The sequence below is a fragment of the Musca domestica genome, unplaced genomic scaffold (assembly GCF_030504385.1).
Source record: "Musca domestica strain aabys unplaced genomic scaffold, Musca_domestica.polishedcontigs.V.1.1 1, whole genome shotgun sequence".
Lineage (NCBI taxonomy): Eukaryota > Metazoa > Arthropoda > Insecta > Diptera > Muscidae > Musca > Musca domestica.
Window position 1 is genome coordinate 45233439 of NW_026712114.1, and position 27173 is coordinate 45260611.

The 27173-nt window shown below is 36.6% G+C and overlaps 2 protein-coding genes across 4 annotated transcripts; one reads left to right on the forward strand and one right to left on the reverse strand.

Moving 5' to 3' along the window:
- Positions 1–266: 266 nt before the first annotated feature.
- Positions 267–3316, forward strand: LOC131802849 (ribonucleoprotein RB97D-like). 2 transcript variants are annotated; one of them, XM_059123536.1, is made up of 5 exons: positions 267–418; positions 523–752; positions 1974–2209; positions 2269–2773; positions 3114–3316. In XM_059123536.1, exons 1-4 carry the CDS (start codon positions 416–418, stop codon positions 2766–2768), a joined length of 969 nt encoding a protein of 322 aa, XP_058979519.1. In that variant the 5' UTR covers positions 267–415; the 3' UTR covers positions 2769–2773; positions 3114–3316. The 2 variants fall into 2 exon arrangements, with proteins under 2 accessions (XP_058979519.1, XP_058979516.1); XM_059123533.1 differs by having other exon boundaries at positions 295–439.
- A 7898-nt stretch (positions 3317–11214) lies between these two features.
- Positions 11215–19351, reverse strand: LOC101892754 (uncharacterized). 2 transcript variants are annotated; one of them, XM_059129408.1, is made up of 9 exons: positions 19195–19351; positions 19005–19131; positions 18799–18942; positions 18560–18732; positions 16833–17039; positions 16376–16757; positions 16099–16309; positions 11819–12265; positions 11215–11761 (listed from the first exon to the last, which is right to left on the reverse strand). In XM_059129408.1, exons 1-9 carry the CDS (start codon positions 19210–19212, stop codon positions 11293–11295), a joined length of 2178 nt encoding a protein of 725 aa, XP_058985391.1. In that variant the 5' UTR covers positions 19213–19351; the 3' UTR covers positions 11215–11292. The 2 variants fall into 2 exon arrangements, with proteins under 2 accessions (XP_058985391.1, XP_058985446.1); XM_059129463.1 differs by lacking the exon at positions 19195–19351 and having other exon boundaries at positions 18799–18929; positions 19005–19120.
- Positions 19352–27173: the final 7822 nt, after the last annotated feature.

Below are 27173 nucleotides of genomic sequence, written 5' to 3' on the forward strand. Positions count from 1 at the left end.
CTACTCAAAACTATTCATAACATCCTTAATCTTTAAAAATCATCTATATCTCTTATGTAGATCCGTGTCTAACTTTATGGCCAATTATTCTAATACTCAGATCCGTCTATTACTTTCCTCGTAATCAGGGTAAAATATTTACCTCTAAAATTTTTAGATAGTTCTAACTAGACTAGTAGTAGACAAATTGGTACGAATGGACCTCACAGAAAAATTAGTAGCATCAAACTATTGCGTGAGTGTAAAGGCTGTCAAAGCTTTAAATTCGTTTTTGGCGCCGTCAAAACGTTTGTACTGACTTCATTGTCTGATTATTTCTTGTATACACACTACAAATGAACAGACAAGCCATCAATTAGCTCCCATAATCATTCAATAAAAGTCGTGTTGGATTCTTCTATAGAATAAAGTGAAAATGGTAGTAAATAAATCAGTACAGGTTAATATCTATACTGTACATTATTAGTTAAACAAAAATTAAATCGAAATCTTTACCGCTTTATATATATTTTTCGTTAATAGTCCAATGCTGAAGGAGATAATCTTCGTAAATTATTTTTGGGTGGCTTATCAGCCAATTCAACTGAAGATTCTTTGCGAAAGTTCTATCAACAATTCGGTGAAGTCATCGATATCACAGTAAGACGAGATCCAACTACCGGTCGCTCCAGAGGATTTGGTTTTGTAACTTTTGCAGATGCCTCCTGTGTTGATAAGGCACAAGCAGCTAGACCACATGTTGTTGATGGAAAGTAAGTATACACACCTTACTGCTTATTAAAATTGTATTTTTTTCAATTGAACACTTCCTCAAATCGGAACAACTCTAGTTTAGTAAAAACTCTTAGATTTTTTCGAAATTTTTTCCAGAGGTAGGTATTTTTACCCTGATCCCGGGAAACTATTTTTTTCTTGGGGGACGGACCCGGGACCCCAGATTTTTGACCCAAAAGTCCGGGATCAAGACCCCGCCTGGACCCGGATCCACTTACCCGATATAGACAATATGGGTATCGATTGAAAGCTTATGGAAATACCTATCCAACAAGTGGTCACATGAAGGGGTAAGTTTTCATGGTTCGGAAGTTATAGTCAAATTATCGATTTTTTGGACCCGGATTTTTTATGAAACCCCCAAAAAGTCAAAAAAGGGCCCATTATGGGGGTCAACAAAATTGTTTCCAAATTATAGCTGACACTCTTACCTTTCCAAAATGCTACAATTTGTGCTTACATCATGTGACCACTTGTTGGATAGGTATTTTCATAAGCTTTCCAACGATACCCATATTGTCTATATCGGGTAAGTGGATCCGGGTCTAGTAGGGGTCTCGAACCCGGACTTTCGGGTCAAAAATCTGGGGTCCCAGGTCCGTCCCCCAAGAAAAAAATACTTTCCCGGGATCATGGTTAAAATACCTACCACTGAAAAAATTTTCGAAAAAATTGAAGAGTTTTTACTAAACTAGAGTTAAGCCCTCAAATCAATGATTATGTCGGGAGTTCACATTCCATGCACACGTTATTTCGCATATACTCGAGGCTGAATGGTCAGTTTAGTATTTTCCACACAAAAGTTATGTTCCATTTCCACCGCTAAATATTACTTGAACTTCATTTAAAACAGTTATCTGGCATAAAAAATTCTTTGCTTTCGGAAAATTTCGCGTCAAATATTGTGATATATGATCTGTATACTACATTGTGAGTACGACATCGGTGCCCACCCATCATGCGCTATTCCTTAATAACAAGCCAAAATCTCTCCTTTGGCTACGTCAGCCATTGTTAAACAATTTAATTACACATTAATAAACACTTCTTAAATTTTTGGACAACTAGACTGATATATTATGGTGTTAATAAGTTTTTGGTCCCTTCAAAACTTACACAAGATAGAGATAAAACAAAAGAACAAATTTCAATATCACTATTACATATTTGAAATCTAATATTTCATCTTTTCCTTCCAGAACCGTGGATTCAAAACGTGTTATAATTGAAACTGATCAAAAAACTAAAGGTTCCGGAAGAAAGATTTTCGTTGGAGGTTTGAAAGCTGTTCACGATGAAGACTTGCTAAGACAACATTTTCAACAATTTGGCAAGATATTGGGTATAAAAGTTCTTATTGATCGTAACACAGGTCGAAATCGTGGATTTGCATATGTCGAATTTGAAGATTATGATGCAGCAGACAAGGCCGTAGGTAAGTAAATAGTTATTTTACGAACGAACATTTAGTAATATTTGTTTAATATTGTGCAGCGCATCAAAACCATGTAATAAAATATTTGAGAGTAGATGTCAAGAAATCTAACTACAAACCAGATCCATCGAAATTCCAAAATCAAAATGGATACACCGGGTATGCAGGAGGTGCCCCAGCTTCAACATATCCTCCACCAACCTATGCCGCACCATATGGTTATCCCCCGCCAGCATATGGTGCCCCAGCTTGGGGAGCACCTCCACCACCTGGAGCTCCTGGTGCATATCCTCCACAACAACAAGCAGCACCAGCTGGTTATCCGCAGCAACCACCACCTGCTTATGGTGCTCCTCCGACGTGGAACGGCTGGGGCTATGGAGCCCCACCAGCAGCAGTACCACCACAAACAGCACAGCCACCGGTGAACGGTTGGAATAACGCTGCTGCTCCTCCACCAGCAAATCAACCATTTGGAAACTATCAACAGTCATATAATGGTGGTCCCGAAAAAACTGGACGATTACAAACTAATCGAATGGCACCTTATAAGTCTTAAATATGGTAAGTATAAGGTATAGGTGTATATCACATTAAAATATATATCTCACAAAGGATTTGGTTCTTTCCATAAAAAAATATAATTACTCTGATTTGAAATGTTTGTCTGACTACCGGTAAAACATAAACTAGAATTTATGTCCCATGTACAAAGCCAAATATAAGACATTATAAATTGACTATTCACGCTTAAGCATTTCAATAACTATATATCTGAAAAGTGATCTGTATGGGTTCGGGTATACCATTTTAGCAAACCTTATTATTTTTACAGCTTATTAAAAAAACTGATTATTACTTTAATATATTTTATAAATGTGTTGTATATTATCTTTCTATTTAGGCAAACAAATTTAATAACGACTCAAAATGCCGTATAAATAATATATTAATTATGAAATATATTTTATAAGACCGTGGAATGGAAAGCAGAGCTCTGAACATCAATTTTAACAGTATGAACTAATATATTATCAGAACATTTTTATAATTTTAAATATCTATGCTATAAGTATATTAATAAAGACAGATATATATATCAATATATATTTATAACATCGTTTTTATTCTATTTTATTTATATTATTGACTTTTATATGTATATCTCGTTTCACATTTTTAACATACAATCGACAAGTTGACGGAAAAAACGAAAAGTCTTAGGAAATGGTCAAGATTTATTCAAAATCTCAAAGATGTTTGTCACTATAAGAAGTCTTCTTAGCAAGAGAAATTATTTTAGAGTAGTCGTCCTTAAACGAAAAGGGAAAGTTTGGATCCAGTTTTTTATTAATTTGGATTGAGGTAAACTTCGTATTAATAATAAAAATATATGCAGACACTAGACCATTCCCATCGGTTTTCCCTTTTAAAACGCCTAGGTTTATTTTAGAGGACATTTATTTGAGATTCGTTGGAGTTTTAAAATCTAACATCTATAAACATTATAATTTTTATTTATCAGCAATATATTTAATACTGTTTACTTTTTTATCACTTGGAAACACGGTTTTCCCTTTTAAAACGCCTAGGTTTATTTTAGAGGAAATTTATTTGAGATTCGTTGGAGTTTTAAAATCTAACATCTATAAACATTATAATTTTTATTTATCAGCAATGTATTTAATACTGTTTACTTTTTTATCACTTGGAAACATAATACATTTTTAATGATCCCAATTCTTATTTCGCCAGATAAGTAAAACTGATAAAAAAAACTGTAAGTATACTTACGATAATGCATCTTATGATATTTTTAGTTTCAATTAACTTTTTGTTTTAACTGAAAAAATAAAGATATTTAAATCGAATTGACAATTGTTTTATTACAAATATTGTTTGCTCCTGCACCTTATCGAAGTATGGTTTACAATCGGAAGTGAATTAAGTTTTCCTTATGTGATAAGGAGTTCTTCATGCGATCACATTAATGGCATAAACTTATAGTTACTAGGGTTAGTGCGCCTAAGTTCGGCATGTCCCAGTATTCGGCAGTTTTGAAATTTAAACTTAACTAACTAAGAATAGACTTGACCAAATAATGAAATAATGGCAAAAAACGTCAACATTGTTCCTGCTCTCTTTCTGTAAAAAAACAATGATCTACGATCATTTATTACGAGAGAATAACGATTTTCCTCAATAAGTGTCTTCCAACGCGTGCGATAGTGCTTCTTTGTAAAGAAAAAATTAGTGGTGGGCTATATCGGTCCACGATATCGTATAGCCCCCATATAACGGTACCCCCCGATATTCGGTATTTTCATGATTTTACCCACATTTTTCAACGGAATTGTCTGAAAATCCACACAAGGAGTTCCTTGTGGGTACTTTATACCTCGGCAGAGAATTATCTATATAGGTCCACAATATCGTATAGCCCCCATATAACGGTACCCCCCGATATTCGGTATTTTCATGATTTTACCCACATTTTCAACGGAATTGTCTGAAAATCCACACAAGGAGTTCCTTGTGGGTACTTTATACCTCGGCAGAGAATTATCTATATAGGTCCACAATATCGTATAGCCCCCCATATAACGGTACCCCCCGATATTCGGTATTTTGATGATTTTACCCACATTTTTCAACGGAATTGTCTGAAAATCCACACAAGGAGTTCCTTGTGGGTACTTTATACCTCGGCAGAGAATTGTCCATATAGGTCCACGATATCGTATAGCCCCCATGTAACGGTACCCCCCGATATTCGGTATTTTGATGATTTTACCCACATTTTTCAACGGAATTGTCTGAAAATCCACACAAGGAGTTCCTTGTGGGTACTTTATACCTCGGCAGAGAATTATTTATATAGGTCCACAATATCGTATAGCCACCATATAACGGTACCCCCGATATTCGGTATTTTGATGATTTTATCCAAATTTTTGAACGGAATTGTCTGAAAATCCACAGAAGGAGTTCCTTGTGGGTACTTTATACCTCGGCAGAGAATTATCTATATAGGTCCACAATATCGTATAGCCCCCATATAACGGTACCCCCCGATATTCGGTATTTTGATGATATAACCCACATTTTTCAACGGAATTGTCTGAAAATCCACACAAGGAGTTCCTTGTGGGTACTTTATACCTCGGCAGAGAATTATTTATATAGGTCCACAATATCGTATAGCCACCATATAACGGTACCCCCCGATATTCGGTATTTTGATGATTTTATCCAAATTTTTCAACGGAATTGTCTGAAAATCCACACAAGGAGTTCCTTGTGGGTACTTTATACTTCGGCAGAGAATTGTCCATTGTATAGCCCTCATGTAACGGTACCCGCTGATATTCGATATTTTGATGATTTTACCCACATTTTTCAACGGAATTGTCTGAAAATCCACACAAGGAGTTCCTTGTGGGTACTTTATACCTCGGCAGAGAATTATTTATATAGGTCCACAATATCGTATAGCCACCATATAACGGTACCCCCCGATATTCGGTATTTTGATGATTTTATCCAAATTTTTGAACGGAATTGTCTGAAAATCCACACAAGGAGTTCCTTGTGGGTACTTTATACCTCGGCAGAGAATTATCTATATAGGTCCACAATATCGTATAGCCCCCATATAACGGTACCCCCCGATATTCGGTATTTTGATGATATAACCCACATTTTCAACGGAATTGTCTGAAAATCCACACAAGGAGTTCCTTGTGGGTACTTTATATCTCGGCAGAGAATTGTCCATATAGGTCCAGGATATCGTATAGCCCCATGTAACGGTACCCCCTGATATTCGGTATTTTGATGATTTTACCCACATTTTTCAACGGAATTGTCTGAAAATCCACACAAGGAGTTCCTTGTGGGTACTTTATATCTCGGCAGAGAATTGTCCATATAGGTCCAGGATATCGTATAGCCCCCATGTAACGGTACCCCCTGATATTCGGTATTTTGATGATTTTACCCACATTTTTCAACGGAATTGTCTGAAAGTACCCTTGTGGGTACTTTATACTTCGGCAGACAATTATTTATATAGGTCCAAAATATCGTATAGCCCCCATATAACGGTACCCCCGATATTCCGTATTTTGAAGATTTTACCCACATTTTTCATCGGAATTGTCTGAAAATCCACACAAGGAGTTCCTTGTGGGTACTTTATACCTCGGCAGAGAATTATCTATATAGATCCACGATATTGTATAGCCCTCATATAACGGTACCCCCGATATTCGGTATTTTGATGTTTTTAGCCATATTTTTCAACGGAATGGTCACAAGGGGTTCTTTGTGAGCACTTTACCCACCGACAGAGAATTCTCTATATAGGTTAACAATAACGTATAGCTCCCATATAACGGTACCCCGCGATATTCGGTATTTTGATGATATAACCCACATTTTTCAACGGAATTGTCTGAAAATCCACAAAAGGAGTTCCTTGTGGGTACTTTATACCTCGGCAGAGAATTATCTATATAGGTCCACAATATCGTATAGCCCCCATATAACGGTACCCCCCGATATTCGGTATTTTGATGATATAACCCACATTTTTCAACGGAATTGTCTGAAAATCCACACAAGGAGTTCCTTGTGGGTACTTTATATCTCGGCAGAGAATTGTCCATATAGGTCCAGGATATCGTATAGCCCCCATGTAACGGTACCCCCCGATATTCGGTATTTTGATGATTTTACCCACATTTTTCAACGGAATTGTCTGAAAATCCAAACAAGGAGTTCCTTGTGGGTACTTTATACCTCGGCAGAGAATTATCTATATAGATCCACGATATTGTATAGCCCTCATATAACGGTACCCCCGATATTCGGTATTTTGATGTTTTTAGCCATATTTTTCAACGGAATGGTCACAAGGGGTTCTTTGTGAGCACTTTACCCACCGACAGAGAATTCTCTATATAGGTTAACGATAACGTATAGCTCCCATATAACGGTACCCCGCGATATTCGGTATTTTGATGATTTTAGCCACATTTTCCAATCGTATTGTCTGAAAATCCACACACGGAGTTCCTTGCGAGTACTTTACACGCAGACATAGATTTGTCTTTATAGGTCCACAATATCGTATATCCCCCCATATATCGGAACCTTCCTATATTAGATACTTTAAAGATTTTTAAAGAATTTTATTGGATTTTATTTTTTTGAAAATTTTCTAATTCGTTCCAAATGGTGGAGGGTATTCAAAGTTCGGCCCGGCCGAACTTACTGCTTTTTTACTTGTTTAATCTCATTTTTTAAATTGAAAATCCATACGTTACTGAAGGTAACCATGCTATTCTTGATTTTCTACCTATATTTGGTTGATAATGATAATTAAATAAAACACTACTTAAAATCGAAATTAATTTAAAATTCCGGATTAAACTGTGAATTAATAATACAGCATTGTTTTATACTATTTGAAATAAAAAAATATACAAAATAAAATTTTTTTTACTGAAATGCCATATGCCAACTACTGGCAGATAGACATGCATATCATTGGAAAATGGTACCGACTATTACTGGCAAAAAACTACTATTTTAGTAAAATTGCAAATTTTGCCAACTTAATTAAAACAAATTCAATTTTTGTTTACTATTTCGAAAAGTAAACAAAATTTGGAATCTGAAGAACTTTATTTTTCTGCAATTGAAAGATTTCACTCAGTATGTTAAAAGATTGAAAAATCGAAAATCCTAAAAGTGCCGACTACCGATACACTTACCCTACATTGATTTGAAACAGACACTACATGGGACTCTTTTCAATTGTTTTTGTAAATGCTGCTCAGACTGTCCGATAGAATATTGAATGCCAGCATAAAATGATGTATGTATATAATACTAGGCGATTGTCAGTTGAAATCTATAATTCCGAACCAAGATTGTATATGATGGGTGTAGGTGTTGATTTGATTTATTCTAGTACCTTCCTGACATTTTCTTGCATACCGGGTTTTAGTTTTCAGATTGAACAATTATGCAGCGTCTTTTGCAGACCTACCATAGGTTTTATGTAAACACAAGACTTTTGCGGGTTTATTGCTGAAGTTACACCTATATAGTAGTAGTGGAAATTAGAATTTTGATGTGATTAGTTACCATTTAACTGGTGAGGTGACATATTTTATAACGTGGTGGTACATTTTATGCCTCTAAATTTTACAAAAAAAAAAATATTTTTTGATAATTATTTGGTTTATAAGTATAAGCTTGTATATTTTAAATTGTAATAAGTAAAAAAAAACATAATTTTTTCATTCAAACAAAACGTTTATTCATCGCAATAGAAGAGAGAATTTCAAAATGTTAAATAATTCAAATGACCCGCTGGATGTTATCGTAATATTGATGATGTGTATCTTTAAGCCAATTCTAAATAATTTCAATGTTAGTTTGCTCAGATTTTTATCGTCATAAGGCATTTCAATATCGATTCAAGCGCCTGCCGCAACTGTTTTGCCGTTTGTATTTTGCGTATTCTACGGTTTAATTCTTGGTATAAAACGTATGAAAGTTTAGAAACTAGTTTATTTTTTTCAGCTTGTTTTTGAATAAAGGTTTGAGAACAACAGTCAAAATCTGTGTTTTCATATTTAAGTTATTTTCAATAGAATGGAATACGAGAATTTGGACACAGCAATTGAATAATAGTTTCATCCTCCAACAAATCGTTTAAAGAATTTGGTTGTAAACTTATCGCCCGGTTTTTTTTAGCAATAATTCAATCAAAACAAAAAAAAAAAAAAAAAAGAAACAAAAATAGTTGGCAACGCATCTGAGACTATGTTGCCAGCCAATACAAATGGCTGTAAATCAGGGCAAGGCAGAGAGCCTCAAACATTTTTTGTGATTGTATGTGTTTTGAAATAACAAAATATTGCAAGTGTTTTTTGCCTCTCTTTACAGAGTGAGAAATAATTGGTTATCTTTATATTTTCAATTTATAATTTTTCCGTTTTAAAAACAACTTCGTTGTTAAAAATTATTATTTTGATCAGACAATTCGGAGATATATTTGCACAGTTATTTCAATTATGTTTCATTTTAAAATAAAAAAAAAAAAATATATAAAATAAAATTTTATATAATTTTTATTTAAAAAAATATTAAACACAAATAATAATTTCGGACTTAACATCCTAACCATCTAAGTTGATCCTTTAAAAATTAATACCGATTACCACAGGCTGACATACGCAAATAGTTGTAGAATTGTATGCTGATCAGAAACGCATATCCTGCGTTGGGTCCTAAAATATTATGTCTATGAATTACAAACAGAATGACAAACATCACATCCTGTTATTTTCCCTAATATTGACTAAGAACGTACATATAATTTCGGAGAAATCAAGGGATATGAAAATGTCCATTAATTTGGAAGGACAATAAGTTTGTCTAACAATATGAAATAAATTCCTATTCCTGAATTCGTATGTAAATTTCGTCATATAAAATTCAATTAAAAAAAGAAAAATCTTAAAATTTATAATTCTTACAAATTCGGAAATATTTGTTCCGAATATGTAGTAAGATATATTTGTGCTCCAATATTTCTTACGGTGTATTCATAAAAATATCCGACAGCACCTTCCTCAACAACTGCTAGAACAAAACTAAATATTCTCCCAAAACCATTTTGACAGAAAATTCAAAACAATTTATTTTTTACAATTGTGTTGGTGAACACACAGATATCCCAAGGGATACTCTTTGCCTAGCCTTGCTGTAAATGTTACTTATTATTCTCCCTCCACCTTGATAAGGAGGGTATATTAACTTTGTCATCGCGTTAGCAACATCCCTAAATATTCGTCGTAGACAGCATAAGATTCTATGTCTATTTAACGATGTCCTTCTGTCTGTTGAAATCACGATACAGCCCACATTATTTAACGTAGAGATTTTAAATTTGGTACAACCATTTGTATTGTGTCTAGGATGGCTGTCATTGAAAAAGAGATATATCAGTCCACGTTTTCGTATAGCCCCCATATAACGATACCCACTGATATTCGGCATTTTGATAATCTTTGCCACATATTTCCATGGGTATGTCTAAAAATTGGTATTTTTAGGTCATAATGGGTTCTAGATCCTGTGGCGGAACATTGTATGTATAGGTCGACGTCTTCGTGTAGCCCCCATATAACGCTACCTCCCGATATTCGCATTTTGATGATTTTGCCACATTTTCCACGCATTTGTCCAAAAATTGGTATTTCTAGGTCATATTTCCAGAGCGGTGCCGGAACATTGTATGTATATAACGGTACCTCCCGATATTTCGTTTTTAATGATTTTTTGACATTTTCCCCGGATTTGTCTAAAAATCGATATTTGTAGTTCTTAATGGGTTCTCGCTCCCACCGATATTCGGTATTTGGATAATTCTAGACACATTTACCCACGTATTTTTTTCAAATTTGGCATCTAAGACTCGCAATAGATAACAATTCTTGTAATATTTGTCTATATAGGTGCCCGTTTTGGTATGGCCCCCATGTAACGGCCCACTTATTTTATGTTTTTTTTAATAAGTTTTCCTGTATTATCCAAACGGTCTTACTGGTATGGTATATATATACAATTTTTTTCGTTACCAAATGGTGAAGGTTATTAAAAGTTCCACCCGGCCTAACCTATTTATGTCATGGAAAGAAAATGCCGTAGTATGCCCTTCTTGATAAAAAGTACAACAGTTTGTGACATCTAACTAAATGGTTTGGAAATGTGTACTATAATTGAACGAAAAATACTGAATGGTTCTATAATTTATGAAATTTGATATTTAGATTACTTATGATATCTGTGTTTGAGATATGACTGTTGGTGTTTGTAGTTAAGATATGCAGGTAGTTTTGAAAATATGTGGTATAATTGTTCGAAAAGTACTAAGTGGTACTAATTTTGGATCTCTGTGTATTGTGGGATTTTCACAACAAGAATTCAGATTTAAATGTAAATTTATTTATTTTGAAAATAGTATACATCAAAATACTTCCACAATCACTTACAAAGGCATTTCAATAATTCCTCTTAACTTGTCCAGTTTCATGTAAAATTTTCAAAATATTTAAAAATTCCCGATAATTAAACTCGAGATGTATTCCCCGTTGTACGCCAAAACATTTAAATATTATGTCCAACTCACGACTACTCAACATATGATGCATTTCACGAACAGTAAGGGCACGTATCAATTGATTTTTACCAATCGATCCACAATTCTCATAATCGAAATCTTTAAATACAGAACTGAGATTGGAAATTTCATCTGGTTGTCGGGCCAATTTCATTAAAGCCTGTGAACAAAGGGCCCGTTCTTCGAAATTTAAGAAACATTCCGCACAATCTAAATTGGCCAAATGCATGAGAGGAATTGCTGTGATCTCATTATCACCCGATGACATTTCCATTTGAACGAATATTTCATCGAGAGCTCGACAAAAATCACGATATAGAATGCAGCAGCCACGCTTAGGAGAGCGAAATCTATGGAAGAAAACCTGTTTATACATAGAAATAATTGCAATAGTTGGGTGATCTTACATTTTACAAAGGCTATTGACTTCGTCAATTGACAACTTTATATTTGCATTGTCGAGGGCACGACGAAAATCTATTTCTGAAATTTCACCCTCACGATGACGATCGTAGTCTTGCAGGAAATCAATAACTGGTATACACTTCGTAACGGCTTGTCTCTTAGCTTTTGTTAACAATTTAATTATATATTCCTCATGGGGCTCGTCGTCGTCAACAGAAGGAGCTTCAACTTTTGTTTTTAAACATCCAGTTTGTAAACTTGAAGTTGATTTTAGTTTTGGTGTGGCATATTCCGCAGGATCCGCATCCTCCAGAAAATGTTTGTAATTAAAGCCTAACTCATTGCCATAACGATCTGTGAGACTATTTAATTCATCGTTGGACAGCAGAATACCATTGCTGACAAATATTTGATTGGCAATTTTACAAGGAACATGACCACTATTGAGTCTGAGGGGAGAAAATAGAGGGGGGGGGGGAGGTTAGTTTTTTTTTTAATTTACTGTCTCTGACCAGTAGAAGGTCATCTGCATACAGAAGACCTCTATAAGTCTTTCAGACATAGTAGGAAGTATTGTGCCCTTCGAAGACTTGCGGACGGTCTTTCGTACATAAAATACCTGGAGATGATCTTCTGTATATAGAAGATCTATAGGAGGATTTCCAAATAGAAGTGTAAACTTCGTATAAAACTCGCACTCTTCGAGCATTCCTGCTCTCGAACAAGTTACGGTCCCGTGTAGTCTCCAGCCCTTCGCGGAAGCATAGCTGGATGCTACCGAACGCGTCCACAGGTTACAGATAGTGGAATGCCCAAAGATATATTGGACAGCTGAGAATTAAAAAAGCAGTCGCGGACAGGAAGAGAGGTATCAGGGAGAGAGTCTCGAAACAAATATCCGAATGATCCTTGGTTCGACGGAGCGAATAACTGGCGCCTCTAATTAAGCAGTGATCAGTGTTAGTCTGTCGAGAAAAGACTTCCTAACGCTGGGGTGTTAAGTAAACCGTGCCCATCAGTGTTCCTCGGTTTGCAGTCAGGGTACCGACTGTATTCGAACGTTTGCCTGACTGATACCTGGGCGCCTCAGTGAGTAGCAGACTTAGTTACCAGGTCCTTACCATGGTAGGGAGGCTATGCCATGGCGGACCTCGTCTCCTCCAAAGTCCGAAATTCATATGGAGAAAAACAATAAAAAAAACACACAAAAACCCCAACAACCACTAATGACCAAATTGGACGACATGATCTTGACTTATATTGACGTTATCCGTGACTGCATTCACTAGCAGAGTGAACAATTGTCCGCTCTCCTGGAGGAGACAAAAACACTAAGAGGAGAGTGTTCCCTCTGGCTTTGGAAATGACTCGCCCCTTACTGATGAGGAACTTGATATCACTATCAGGAAGTGGTGAGGCACTTCAAAAGCCACAGAGAACACTCCGTACATTCAGTTTCCGATGTCTTAGGCCTCTATCGGCAGGACGCTATCGACGTAGCTGCTGGCAGGAACCCTACCACTCACGAAGGCAGCGAATACAAAACGGGGCTACAAAAGGTCGACAAAGTATTCCAAGAAGTTTATCGGCCGAGACCCCGCACAGATTACGGAGAGAGAAGATCCTGATCAAGATGAACCTGAGAGTAGTTAAAAAGTTCGAAAAGAAACACCCGCCAATACCAAGCTGTTCTCTTGATCAGGTTGATCAGGCTAAGAAGTCAGAACCTGCGCTGGCTGCAGCCTCGGCAGTTCCAAAGGAAACCGACAGCTCTTCACGCTCAGCGTTGAAGAGAGGTCGGTCTACAGAGGAACCACATCTTGAAGCCAAGAAGGCATCTACGCACTGGCATCTCAGCCAACACATACATCTCCCATTCCGACGGCTTAGCGTTGAAGAGAGGTCGGTCTACAGAGGAACCACATCCTGAGGCCAAGAAGGCATCTACGGCTCAGGCATTCCAGCCAATACATACAACACCCGTCGGCCAGAAAGCCGGTTGTGACAAAACCGACTCCGGTAATCCCTACAAGCTCTAATCCTGTAAAGGGCCACAAGAAAGCGGTCAAGCTACAATCGGCAAGACAAAAGGACGAAAGAGGAAGCATTCCCAGACCATCTACCCGAACAATCTAAGAGTAGCGGTCATCGCAAGGCTGAACCGGAAGCTAAAATCAGCGACATTCGATAGCTGCTAATCGAAGACCGTCTGAGGGAACTGGTCTTTTTGGGTGAAGGGGACCCAAAAAGGTTGCAGTTTGGCAGCGCTACTTTTTACAAGGGCGTGAAAGTCATCTGCTGTGAAACCGAGGAATCTAAATAATTCCTGGTCACCACAGTAGCTGGCTTTCACGAGCTTTGGCAAGGGTGCGACTTGGCGGCTGTATCCTTGAAGGATATTCCCTGCCGTATAGTATTGGCAGCGTGGGTGCCACCACCATAGGTGGATCCGGCATGCATTCTGACGATACTGGGCAAACAAAGCCTCAACCTCAGAACAGGCAACTGGTGCCTCGTCAGTTTAAGCACTGAGGGGGTGGGGGTCTGGTCATCAAAGTATATATTGATACGGATGGCAAGGATTATGTTCAAGCTCGTGGGGCAAGTTGCATTTCGAAACCGGTTGGATCCGTTTCCAATTAGCGTCGCTGCATTAGGAGGAAACATCATGCAGATTAATCCGCATCACTGCAAAGCAGATGCTGAAACAGACATAGCCCTGGTCCAGGAACCCTATATATACAACAACAGGGTGACTAGACTAGAGAGTTGGAAGTACGTCTCTTACGCATTTTCCAATGGTGACAAGGTAAGGACGTGCATCGTTGCTAAAAAGAGTTTAAACTTAATCTTCCTTAGTAATTTCAGTGGAGGAGATACTACGGTGGCGAGACTGGAGACTAAATCCGGGAGGGTCCTCATCTTCATATTTCTCTACGTAGGCAAATTGTGACAAATTTGCGGATCTGGCTATACCTAGGCTTCACAGTTTCGACAATCTGTCCTTATCCTCAACCCTTGATATAGACAATTCCGTAAATGCGATAACGAGTGCTATGAAAAAGTCTCTCCGCTTACCCACTCAGACAAGAAATACCAAGAAGTTTGGTGGTCAAAACATGTAGCCCAATTAAGGAGGGATAGTAGACGATTGTACTAGCCCTATTGTACCAAACAACTTACGGACTGGGATGCCTATAAGACATTCTTCAAAAAGTACAACAGTGAAATCAAGAATGCCAAGCGTCATCTTGGGTATGTTTCACTAAGTCAACAGAAAGCGTCAACGATGCCGCCAGATTCCGTAAAGTCATATCGAAGGATCTTAAATCCATAGGAATTATAAAGTGGACTGACGGTACGTGGACTGACTCCGGACTAGAGACTTTTAATCTGTTGGCCAGCACTCACTTCCCTAACTGTACTGTCGCGGTAATTAATTGGCAAACCGATCAAGCGTGTTCTAACTATTCGGCGGGGACCTAAATCTGATTGACAGAATTGTAAACATATCCCGGTACTATGGAGCATAGATCTGGAGCAAAAAAAGTTGTAGTAGACTAGGCGTGAATCCATCAAAGACAGAGCTTGTACTATTCCTTCATTTATACCACCGATGCTAGATGGGGTCACGCTAAACCTCTCCTCTGAAGCTAAATACCTCGGCACTATCCTCGACCACCAACTAAGTTGGAAGAAGAACACCGTGCCTTCAAGAGCACAACTTAAACTGCACTGGACATCCTACTTAAGCCCACTAAGCATACACGTAGGTGATCAGGAAATTAGGTGTGCAGTTCGACTCAGAGAACTAAACCAATGGCGCAATTAATCCTTTGGACTTTCTGCGATCTTAGGGCGTGTAAGGAATGTGGAAGTGGAAGCCAACAGAAGTTACTATATTTCACCTCGGTTGAGTTTTGACCCACCTGATACCACATACCTGACAGGGACGCCTGGGCCCGTAAGAATCCACCTTTCCACGGCTTAGTTGTTTATACAGACAGTTCAAAAATGGAATGCAAAACGGGAGCTGGTTTCTTCTTAGCGAATCCCACAAGCTTAGAAACGACTGCAGCATATTCCAGGCAGAAAACTTTGCTGTAGGTCATTTATGTACAAAAGTCCGTCAGCAAGTCTCCAATGGGTCTTCTGTATATAGAAGACCTGTAGGACGATTTTCAAATAAAAGTGTAAACTTCCTCGAGCATTTCGGCTCTTGAACATATTACGGTCCCGAGTAAAAAGGAGCAGACCCTTGCTCTTATATAAATGAACTCACTTATCATATGTTCGAAAGAATGGATGTAAATGTAGACGTCGATTTTGTATTCTTATTTGAATTCTTCTCAAGGCCTCTTCACAAAGATTTCGCACTGGTTCGCAAGCCTCTTGCCAATACTTGGAACCACTTCGTGGCATTTCTTTAATATATTGAGGTGGTGATTGGAATTCAAGTAATGGGGTTTTCTCCAAATTTTTCACGGTAAAAACTAAGAAAAAAAGAACAAAATTTTCCTGTCAAAAAATCAATTATGTTCTCTCCCTTGACAAATTACCTCTATCAATTTCATCTTCAAAGATACGCCATCGTATGCGATTCGTATCAATGGGATCGATGTAACGTGTACACAACAATACCATTTCACGCTGTGTCAAATATTTGCCCACTCCCATAGTATGAAGGGCCCGCTCGAACTGATTTCGTGTCAAGGTTCCCGTATGCAAAAGATCAAAACCTTCGAGAAATTCACGAACTCTAATACGATTCTTATGTACATGCCTTTGCAGACAAAATATTATATCACAAATATCCTTATTTTCCTGCGGATGATTACAGAAGTCCTTGAAAACCCTTTGAGCTATATTTGTTCCATTGACTGGTGGCAATTCGGGTAATTCCAAATCAACTAACTTTCCCGGAAAGTTCTGTATTATTTTCTTAGAAAATCAAAAGACACAATGGAATATATATATTTTTTGGATTGAATACAGAAGGCTTTGGGATTTTCTTACCATAGAATTATCGGTTAATTTGTTACTTTTCAAATAGTCCAAAATATTTTCAATGTGCTTCATAAAGGCCACATAATTCACCATATACGAGTCTTTCATATAACGTTTTAAGAGCAATAGAAAATCTTTATCGGATAGGGGAATTTTCATAAAACGCAGAACCCGAGAAAAATGTGAAACCGTTACTGTACCCATATTTTGGGAAATCTAAGAGATGTAATGGATAATTATTTAAAAATTATATAGTGTCTTCGAAAAATTGCTGGGAAAAATTAATTAACCACTTTTCTTTATAAACATTAAAAAAAGCTGCATAAATTGCCAGTTATAAAATATTACTATACAGGTTGAGATGAAAAAACTGCAACTAACTTCAAACTGCTGTCATTTCTAAGTCACTCGTCTGACAGCTGTTATCGTTAGAGCACTCCAGCATTTAAATGTGAATAGAGTGCTTTTTTGTCTCGTATCATCGCTCGTTACCGCGATACTGGTAGCGTAGCCCGACGTGAAGGAAGTGGACGCAAGAAAACATCAACATCAGCAGAAATGGTTTGAAAAGTAGTAAAGGCGACTTGATTGAAACCCGCGTTGCAGTGGCCGAAAAATTGTTCGTGAGCTGAACATATCGCAATATTCCATTCGGAAAATATTAAAAAATGAGCTCGGGGTAAAGCCATTGAAATTCCGAAAAGTGCAAGAACTTACACCGCAACAGACAGAAAATGGACTGAGAAGAGCTAAAGAGCTGCTTCGCTTGGCCGAAAGTGGTGAACTGCCGAATTTTGTTTTTTCCGATGAGGAAACATTCGTTGTCCAGCAGTTTGTAAACATACAAAATGATCGTGTTTATTTGCCAAAGAGGTCAGCTGAAAATGTGCACCTTCGGTTGGCCTCCAGATCTCAAGCGCCGGCCATGGTGATGGACTATTGTACATTGGACACTAAAAAATACCTCAAGCAAGCGCTTCGAAGGGAATGGGCCAATTTACCGCAGAACAACATTCGGGCAGCGTGTGACGGTTTCATTGGCCGTTTGAAGGCCATAATTCGTGACCAATTCGAACAAATCTAAACATATTCTAAAAGTTGATGCTATTTCCGACATTTTTGCTTCCTTTCAATAAAATTAAAAAAAATGTAAAAATTATGGCCTTTGACTTTGTTGCAGTTTTTTTATATCACCCTGCATGTCTCGAAAAAACGTACCTAAAAGAAGAAAATCGAACAAATTTAAAAATCAATAGGGTTAAATCCGCACTTTATTTGAAATATATAAGAAATCCAGATCGTACTTTGTAAATTGATATATTTTTAGTACTTTACACCATACCTCCGAATTGGAAATGTTCGAGCGAGTTTCACTCTCAACTCTGGTGTGAGTTCCCAGGAGTAGGAAAATTATGGAGCATACTCTATTTTTCGTTAAAGTTCCCTTAAAACTTCTAACAATGATGCTTTGTGGAAGAATTGGTATTTATGATAACGCGCAGAAATTGTGACCCGCCGTATGGCAGCCCTGCACAATTCACTCTCTAAAAAATATGCCTAAAGCCTGTTAAAGTGGCAGAATTGCATACCCCCTCAGTCTTATGGTTGTGTTAGCTGTAGACTTCTCCTGTCTTTGCAAAGATAAAGGGGTAACACAAATGATCGAACATCATTGCTCCAGCTTCCTACGGAATCCAATCACTCAACTAAAATATATTTATTTACCAAAAACTTACCAATTCATAATCTTGAAAATATGGCATCAATGGCAAATGAGCAAATTGGGCGATTTTAATTAAAATTAAACACAATTGTCTTCTATCCTCTGGACGAGGTATGACATTCACATGCATTGGATCGATCCATTCCAAACCAGAGGCAATGTCTCCGGCATCTTTCTTAAGGCGTTCTTAAAAAAAATACTCGAAAATAAAAATATAAACTTCGAAAATAAACATAACTTTACAGCACCAACCTTCATTGCACACTACCTTACAAAATTCGCTATAAATAACACGACCATCACGCAAACGGAAATAATCGGTTACCTCGCGTAACTCAAAATCGGATAAGCCAATAACATTTTTATATTTACCCAAAATGCTACTAAAAAGAGATTCTTAAATGGGAAATGATAAAATAATTTAAATTGAACACCATTTCATGGTTGAATTCACCCACCCGAGATCAGGCCCTTTCCTTGCGGATCATGCTCACAAAAATCTTTGGAAATGTCATAGCCATAACGAAAGATTGTATCTTGAATTTTTCTACAAGCTTTCCAGATTTCATTTAATTTGATATCGAGCTGAAATTTTACAACGAAACAAAGAGATAAGTTTATTTTACACCGTTTAGAAAATTTACTAACCCTGTTATCATCGTCCATAGCTGGGGATACCTAAATTTTCCTTTGTAAATTAAAATTGAGAAATTTGATATTTTTTATTTTTCAATTTGCAAAAATTTTCCGACACAAAATATATTTCAGAATATTTAAAACAAGAGTTACTATTTATATTTTGGACTATAACTGTTGCCAAATAAAAAATAACTTCGGAAAGTTTTTCAATTGGAGTTCAATGACAAATGCAAATATCAAATTACAGTGAATTTCGATTAAACTGTTGTGTAACATGTAAAAAAATAATACCTTAAATCGGAGAATATAATTTTAGCTCTTAAGATATACATACTAGAAACAACCATGAACTTGACCCAGAATTTTCCAGAAATCTCTGGACCGATGTTGATAATATGGCAATGGAATGTTACCTCTCCAATCAAATGTTATTAAATATTACAGGATTTTGGTCAGAAAAATGGCTTTTTGACTTGTGAAGTGGATTGATCTGTGGTTTGTTGTGAACCGAATGTTTTTGTGATATCGAATTATTGAAGGGATGTAGTTGTAGCAAACTTCGAAGTTTTCATTTCCGAGAGAATTTAACTGTTTTCATCCTAATGGCTACAGAGGGAATCTTATCATTTGATACGGCCAAAATGTACATCATAGAAAAAAATGTTCTAGAACTTAGGTCACTTTGAACGAAATCCGTTTCAGGACATTTAGAGTCGATTTGGCCATTTTCGTCTGTTCGTTCCTGAAGGGATTTTGTCTCAACTTGGTGCATCGTAATAATTTTATACCCTACACCATGCATAGTATGGGGAGATATTAAGTTCGTCATTCCGTTTGTAACTCACCGAAATAATTATTTTAGACATAACAAAGTATATATATTCTTGATCAGCGTATAATTCTAAGACAATTTAGCCCCGTCGTTGTCACGCTTGAGTCCAAACGAATAAAGATAGGAAGCTAAAATTTTGCACAGATCAGTCTTTTGTCTGCAGACAGGTCAAATCGAAGATGGGCTATATCGGTCCACGATATCGTACAGCCCCCATTATCGGTACCCCCGATATTCGGTATTTTCATGATTTTCGCCACATTTTCCAATGAAATTGTCTGAAAATCCACACAAGGAGTTCTTCCTGATTACTTTTCTCTCTGGAAGAGAATTGTCCATATCGGTCCACGATATTGTATAGCCCCCATAGAACGGTACCCCTCAATATTCGGTATTTTGAGGATTTTAGCCACATTTTTCTATGAAATTGTCTGAAAAAGAAACACAAGTAGTTCGTTTTGAGTACTTTACTCCTTGGAAGAGAACTGTCTATATAAGTCTACGATATCGTATAGCCCCCTTTACAACGGTACCCCCGATGTTCTGTATTTTGATAATTGTAGCCATTTTTTTCGTTTTCGTTTTTTTAACATTTTTCTTCGTTTGCCAACACCGAGTCTCGAACTTACAACGTTTTGGTTTTTAGTGGGACGCATGCACTATATGCCGACGTTACTCAATAATTGGTAATGAGGAAAATATTTTGTTGTTAAGGTAGTTAATTTACTTTACCTTTTAATGGGTTATTCGACTTATATAGCTACCAAGTTTTAACTGGGTGTACGAATATTAACCACAGTCATGTCCATCATGAAATACCCTTTATAATTGTAATTCATAATACTTAACACGCCCCGTCATTTGAGTTAGTTATTTAGCAATTTCTTTTTCAGTAATGAACCAAACTCAAATGATAAAAGGGAAATAATCCAACACAATGGGACAAAAGAAATGCCAACAATTTCCATTCATAGCCTTCCATCCTACATAGAGAAGTAAAATGTAAGAAAAAATGAATCGCAAGAAGTAAAAAATAAAGTAGGACAAGCCGGACTGATCATTTTATACCCTTCAACATGAGGACATCATGGAGAAATCAGGAATGATTATAAATTGGTAGATATCCCAAATTCTGTAACTATTTTGTCAAAATAAGGAAACAATTCCAATTGCCACAAAATGACAGAAAGTCATTGGGAATTTAGATTTTTACGTTAATGAGAAAAATATAGAAGTCTTTTAGAGCAATTTCAAACGGAATGACAAACATAATAAAATTTTTATTTCCATGGAGGCTGATTAAAAACACGCTACCGCACACACACTCACACAATAACTGAGTGTACTTTAGTCAAGTATTATAACACCCTCAAACTATTTCAGATTTGTTTTTTCTCTTTTCTTTTTTATCAAACTCAAGTAAAGTGAAGAAGGGTCCGGCTGTGAAACGACAACGGAAAGGAAAAAGTTTAGCCTTTGGAAAACAATGAAGAAAAATCTTAAATTCATTTGTTAATTACAAGAAGTTGACTTTTTTCCCTTGCAATGGTGATGACGATGATGATTATTATTATTGTAACAAAGACCGCAGATACCAAAGTGTATTTCTATTACTTAAAGCAGCGCCAATGTCTCAACTACAGCAAGGGGACAAAGTATGAACTTCCATTGAAAAAAAAAAAATGTGTAAGAAATTGCTACGACTTTACAAATTATGTAGAACTTAGTGAGTAATTATTATACATTTTTTATATCTGTTTGCGAACATACAAAGGCCTTCGACCGGACAAATCTTCGAGGAAAGTTGTAGTCAAGTTTTAGTAAAAAAAACGATTTTTGTGGTATTGTAAAAACTTAATCCTTTTAGTAATATCTGGGAGGATTAGAATAAAAAATCCACTGTTAAAAGAGTTGTTTGGATCGGGAAAAGAAAGATGAGGAATTGTTATGAAGTGCATATTACGGCTGTGGGGGACAAAAATAACAAATCGTATGAACAGTACATATGTGAACTATAGCTATATTTTAACCGATTTTTCGCCATCTTCGACATGCTTTCTTCCAGGCTGAATGTCCCAAAAATATATTAAATTAGGGTTTATATTAACTATTTGGTGTAGAATAAACTTTAAATTGGAAAAAATATACATGAGAGCTATATCCAAATCTGGACCGATCTAAATAAGATTTGGTAAATTTTTTTCTGAGCTGTATTTGATATTTTTCCCGAATATCGTTGTTATGGAGTGCATATTACGGTGGTGGGGGACTTAAATAACAAATCGAATGTACAGGGTGAGATGAAAAAATTGCAACCAACTTCGGACTGCTGTAATTTCTCAGACACTCGCCCGACAGCTGTTAAAATTATTCCAGTTTACAAGCGTACGAAAGCATTTTGGAGAGAATTTTCCAGAAAAAAGTTATTCGTGATGGAATTCAATCGTGATAGTATGATTTCTTTATATTTGGCTGAAAACCCACAATAAATCCTTTGTGTCTCGTACCATCGCTCGTTACCGTGATACTGATAGCGTAGCCCGACGTCAAGAAAGTGGACGGAGAAAAACAGCAACATCAGCAGAAATGGTTCGAAATGTAAAGAAGCGCCTTGATCGAAACCCGCCTTGCAGTGGCCGAAAAATGGCTCGTGAGCTGAACATATCGCAATATTCAATTCGGCAAATATTGAAAAATGAGCTCGGGGTAAAGCCATTGAAAAGTTCAAGAACTTACACCGCAACAGAAAGAAAATAGACACAAAAGAGCTAAAGAGTTGCTTCGCTTGGCCGAAAGTGGTGAACTGCCGCATTTGATTTTCTCCGATGAGAAAACATTCATTGTCCAGCAGTTTGTAAACAAACAAAATGATCGTGTTTATTTGCCAAAGAGATCAGCTGAGAATGTGCACCTTCGGTTGGCCACCAGAACTCAAGCGCCGGCCATGGTGATGGTGTGGGCCATAACAGCCGGTGGTCACTCTCCGCTCGTATTAATCGACCGTGGCATCTGAATAAATGCCAAATATTATCGCGAAAGTATTTTGGAGGGTGTATTAAAGCTTTGGGCACGCAAACATTTTGGCCGCAGACCTTGGACATTCCAACAGGACTCAGCACAATCGCACTCAGCATGCGCCGCCCAATAATAGTTAGAAAATGAGGTTCCTCACTTCAATTCCAGCGCACAACGGTCACCAAAATCTCCGGATACCAATCCATTGGACTATTGTGTCTGGAGTATTTTGGAAAGCAAGGTTTGCACTAAAAAATACCAAAGTGTCGATCACCTCTAGCAAGCGCTTCGCCGGGAATGGGCCAAAATACCGCAGAACAACATTCGGGCAGAGTGTGACGGTTTAATTGGCCGCTTGAAGGCCATAATTCGTGAAAGGGTGACCAATTCGAACAAATCTAAACATATTCTAAAATCTAATGCTATTTCCGACATTTTTTGCTTTCATTCAATAAAATTAAAAAAAATGTAAAAATTATGGCGTTTGACTTTGTTGCAATTTTTATACCCTACACCACAAGGTAGTCAGGGTATTATGTCTTTGTGCATTTGTTTGTAACAGGCAAAAGGAAACGAGATAGACCCATAGTTCCTTTTGATGATCTGCATAGAATTCTGAGTCGATTTATGTATGTCCGTCCGTCCGTCTGTCCATGTATTTTTGTAAACAAAGTACAGGTCGCATTTATTATCCGATCCAGATGACATTTTGCACAGATCATTTGTTTCGCCCAAGGACGGACCCTATTGAAATTGGAGATAATCGGTCAAAATTTAGATATAGCTCCCATATATATATTCGTCCGATTTGCCTTTTATTGTGCACCAAACGTGTAATATCAGTCCGAATAGTTTGGAATTTTGCATATACACCCAAATTAGGCCTGAAAATATCTAAGCCAAATGCCGAAATCGCTTCAGATATAGCTATAGCTCCCATATATATTGTTCATCCGATTTATTATTTTTGGCCACCGCCGCCGTAATACGCACTCTGCAACAACAATATTTGGGGAAATATATCAAATACAGCTCAGAAATACATTTGCCAAATTTTATCGATATCGGTTCAGATTTGGATATAGCTCCCATATATAACTTCGTCCGATTTACCTTTTATTGTGGACCAAACGTCTAATATTTGTCTAAATGGGATGGAATTTGGCACTTACGGCCGAATTGAGTCTAGAAGCTAGTATGTCAAATTTGGTGAAGATCGGTTCAGATATAGCTATAGCTTCCATATATATATTGTTCATCCGATTTGTTGTATTTGTTACCCACAACCGTAATATGCACTCCGTAACAACGATATTCAGTGAAATATATAAAATACAGCTCAGAAATATCTTTGCCAAATTTTATCGAGATCGGTTCAGATTTGGATATAGCTCCCATATATATTTTTATCCGATTTTAAATTATTTGTCACCAAATGGGCAACACAAGTCCGAATTTAAAACATACAAATACTTCGGCATAACTTTTAATTATAATTTTAATCATAGCGTGTATGATTGAATTCTCCCATAAAAACTTTTAATTGTTATGCGGAGCTCTACTAAATTAGCAAAGTGGTGTAGGGTATCATAAAGTCGGTCCCGCCCGACTTTCCTTACTGGTTTTTATCTCACCCTGTATATGGGAGCTTTAGCTATATCTGAACCGATTCTCACAAAATTTGACATTGATATTTTTTATATTTTACAATTTTAAAAGTAATCATTTTATTTGCCTAAATTTGTCTATTTTACACTTTCTTTCATAAAATTACAATTACAAAATGGGGTTAACCATAGAAGCCACCATAGAATCCATAACGTGGTGGTCTGTAGTATGGACGTGGTCTGTAATATCCACCATAAATAGGTGGTCTGTAATAGGGGCGGTAGAAGCCGCCACCATAATAAGGTCTGCCATAACCAAATTGTCTAACTTCACGAGTTAGTTCAGCGCCATCAGCTTGGATCCCAGCATCCACTTCAAGCAAGCTTACTGGATTAGAAGCCTCTGTAACGCCAGCATCAACAACCGTCGCCTGCTTCTCTTCGCCCTCTGCCGCGACATGATAGACACAAGCTAAAACAATGGCCAGAACTGCGTATTGCCAAACAGGTTTCATTGTACCAATGGAGAAACAATAATATGTGGCTTACTTTTTTGGGGTTTCAATTACAACTAAACTTATCAGGGCGTCACAGTGTTTTATTTATACCCTAAAAAAATTAAGAAACCAAAAAGAAACCAGAATGGAAAATCTGTTTGTTGAGTACTATTTTTATTTTTGGTGGTCACTTTAATTGGGTGTTGTTCCACAATGTTCTTATCGTGACAATAGCTTGTGCTTAGAGTTGTTTGCCAGTTCCATTTATTGTAATCTTTAAATTAAATTGAGCATCGTGTTATGCTTCGAAAGAATTCTAAAGCTCAGGTGAGTTAGACAGTAATTACGCTGCACGCATATTTGAATCAGAATACAAAAGAAGAAAAAAAAATCCAAAGAACCCCATTCTCATAAAAACAATGACGCATCGCAAAATAGATGTTAAAAACTCCCAGATTCGAATTTTGTCTAGAGTTATCGTTTCTACAGCTACTGTATTTTGCTTAATGTTTTGATAGACAACGACTTAGGATTTTAGAGCTGGTGAACAAGTTTTCAATAAAAATTGACATTAATATTCAAGCGAATTCCTTAGACAATAAAATCAACGGCGTAAGCAGCTGAAATGATTTCTACAAATGATTAAGATTAATGATTACTTTGAAAAACGGTAATCGCAATTTATCAACTTTATAAAATACGAATAACAATTTTTACTATAACAGAATTCAGATTGATGTTTTTCAATAGAAGCACGTAATTTTTGTTTTGGCCAATTTTGAAACGAATTAGGATCGTATTTCAGTTTATAACTTCAGAGAAATAAAAATAACCTAAATATCGAAAGCACCTACCACTTATTAACTAAATATTTTAGAATCATTTAGAATTTAATCATTTATGTCGAATTTGAAGTTTAATTCCGTCAATTTTGTCATTGCAGGAGTAGCAGTCATGGTCAAAATCATCAGCTTATTATACCCTACACCACAAGGTGGTCAGGGTATTATATCTTTGTGCATTTGTTTGTAACAGGCAAAAGGAAACGAGATAGACCCATAGTTCATTTTGATGATCTGTATAGAATCACATTTTAAGTCGATTTATGCATGTCCGGCCGTCCGTCTGTCCATGTATTTTTGTAAACAAAGTACAGTTCGCATTTATTACCTGATCCCGATGAAATTTTGCACAAATCATTTGTTTGGCCCAAGGACGAACCCTATTGAAATTGGAGATAATCGGTCAAAATTTAGATATAGCTCCCATATATATCTTCGTCCTTTTATTGTGCACCAAACGTGTAATATCAGTCCGAATAGTATAGAATTTTGCACGTACGATCAGATTGGACCTGAAAATAAGTATGCCAAATTTGAAATCGGTTCATATATAGCTATAACTCCCATATATATTGTTCATCCGATTTGTTATTTTTGTCCTCCGCAGCCGTAATATGCACTCTGTAACAACAATATTTGGGGAAATATATCAAATACAGCTCAGAAATACATTTGCTAAATTTTATCGACATCGGTTCAGATTTGGATATAGCTCCCATATATAACTTCATCCGATTTACCTTAGATTGTGCACCAAACGTCTAATATTGGCCCAAATTGGATGAAATTTGGCACTTACGACCGAATTGAGTCTAGAAGCTAGTATGTCAAATTTGGTGAAGATCGGTTCAGATATAGCTATAGCTCACATATATACTGTTTATCCTGATTTGTCATATTTGTTACCCACAGCTGTAATATGCACTCCGTACAACGATATTCAGGGAAATATATCAAATACAGCTCAGAAATATCTTTGCCAAATTTTATCGAGATCGGTTCCGATTTGGATATAGCTCCCATATATATTTTTATCCGATTTCAAATTAATTGTGCACCAAATGGGCAATACAAGTCCGAATTTAAAAGATACAAATGCTTCGGCTTATTTAGTCCTTTGAACTTTGACTTATAATTATAATCATAGCGTGTATGATTGAATTCTCCCATAAAAACTTTTAATTGTTATGCGCAG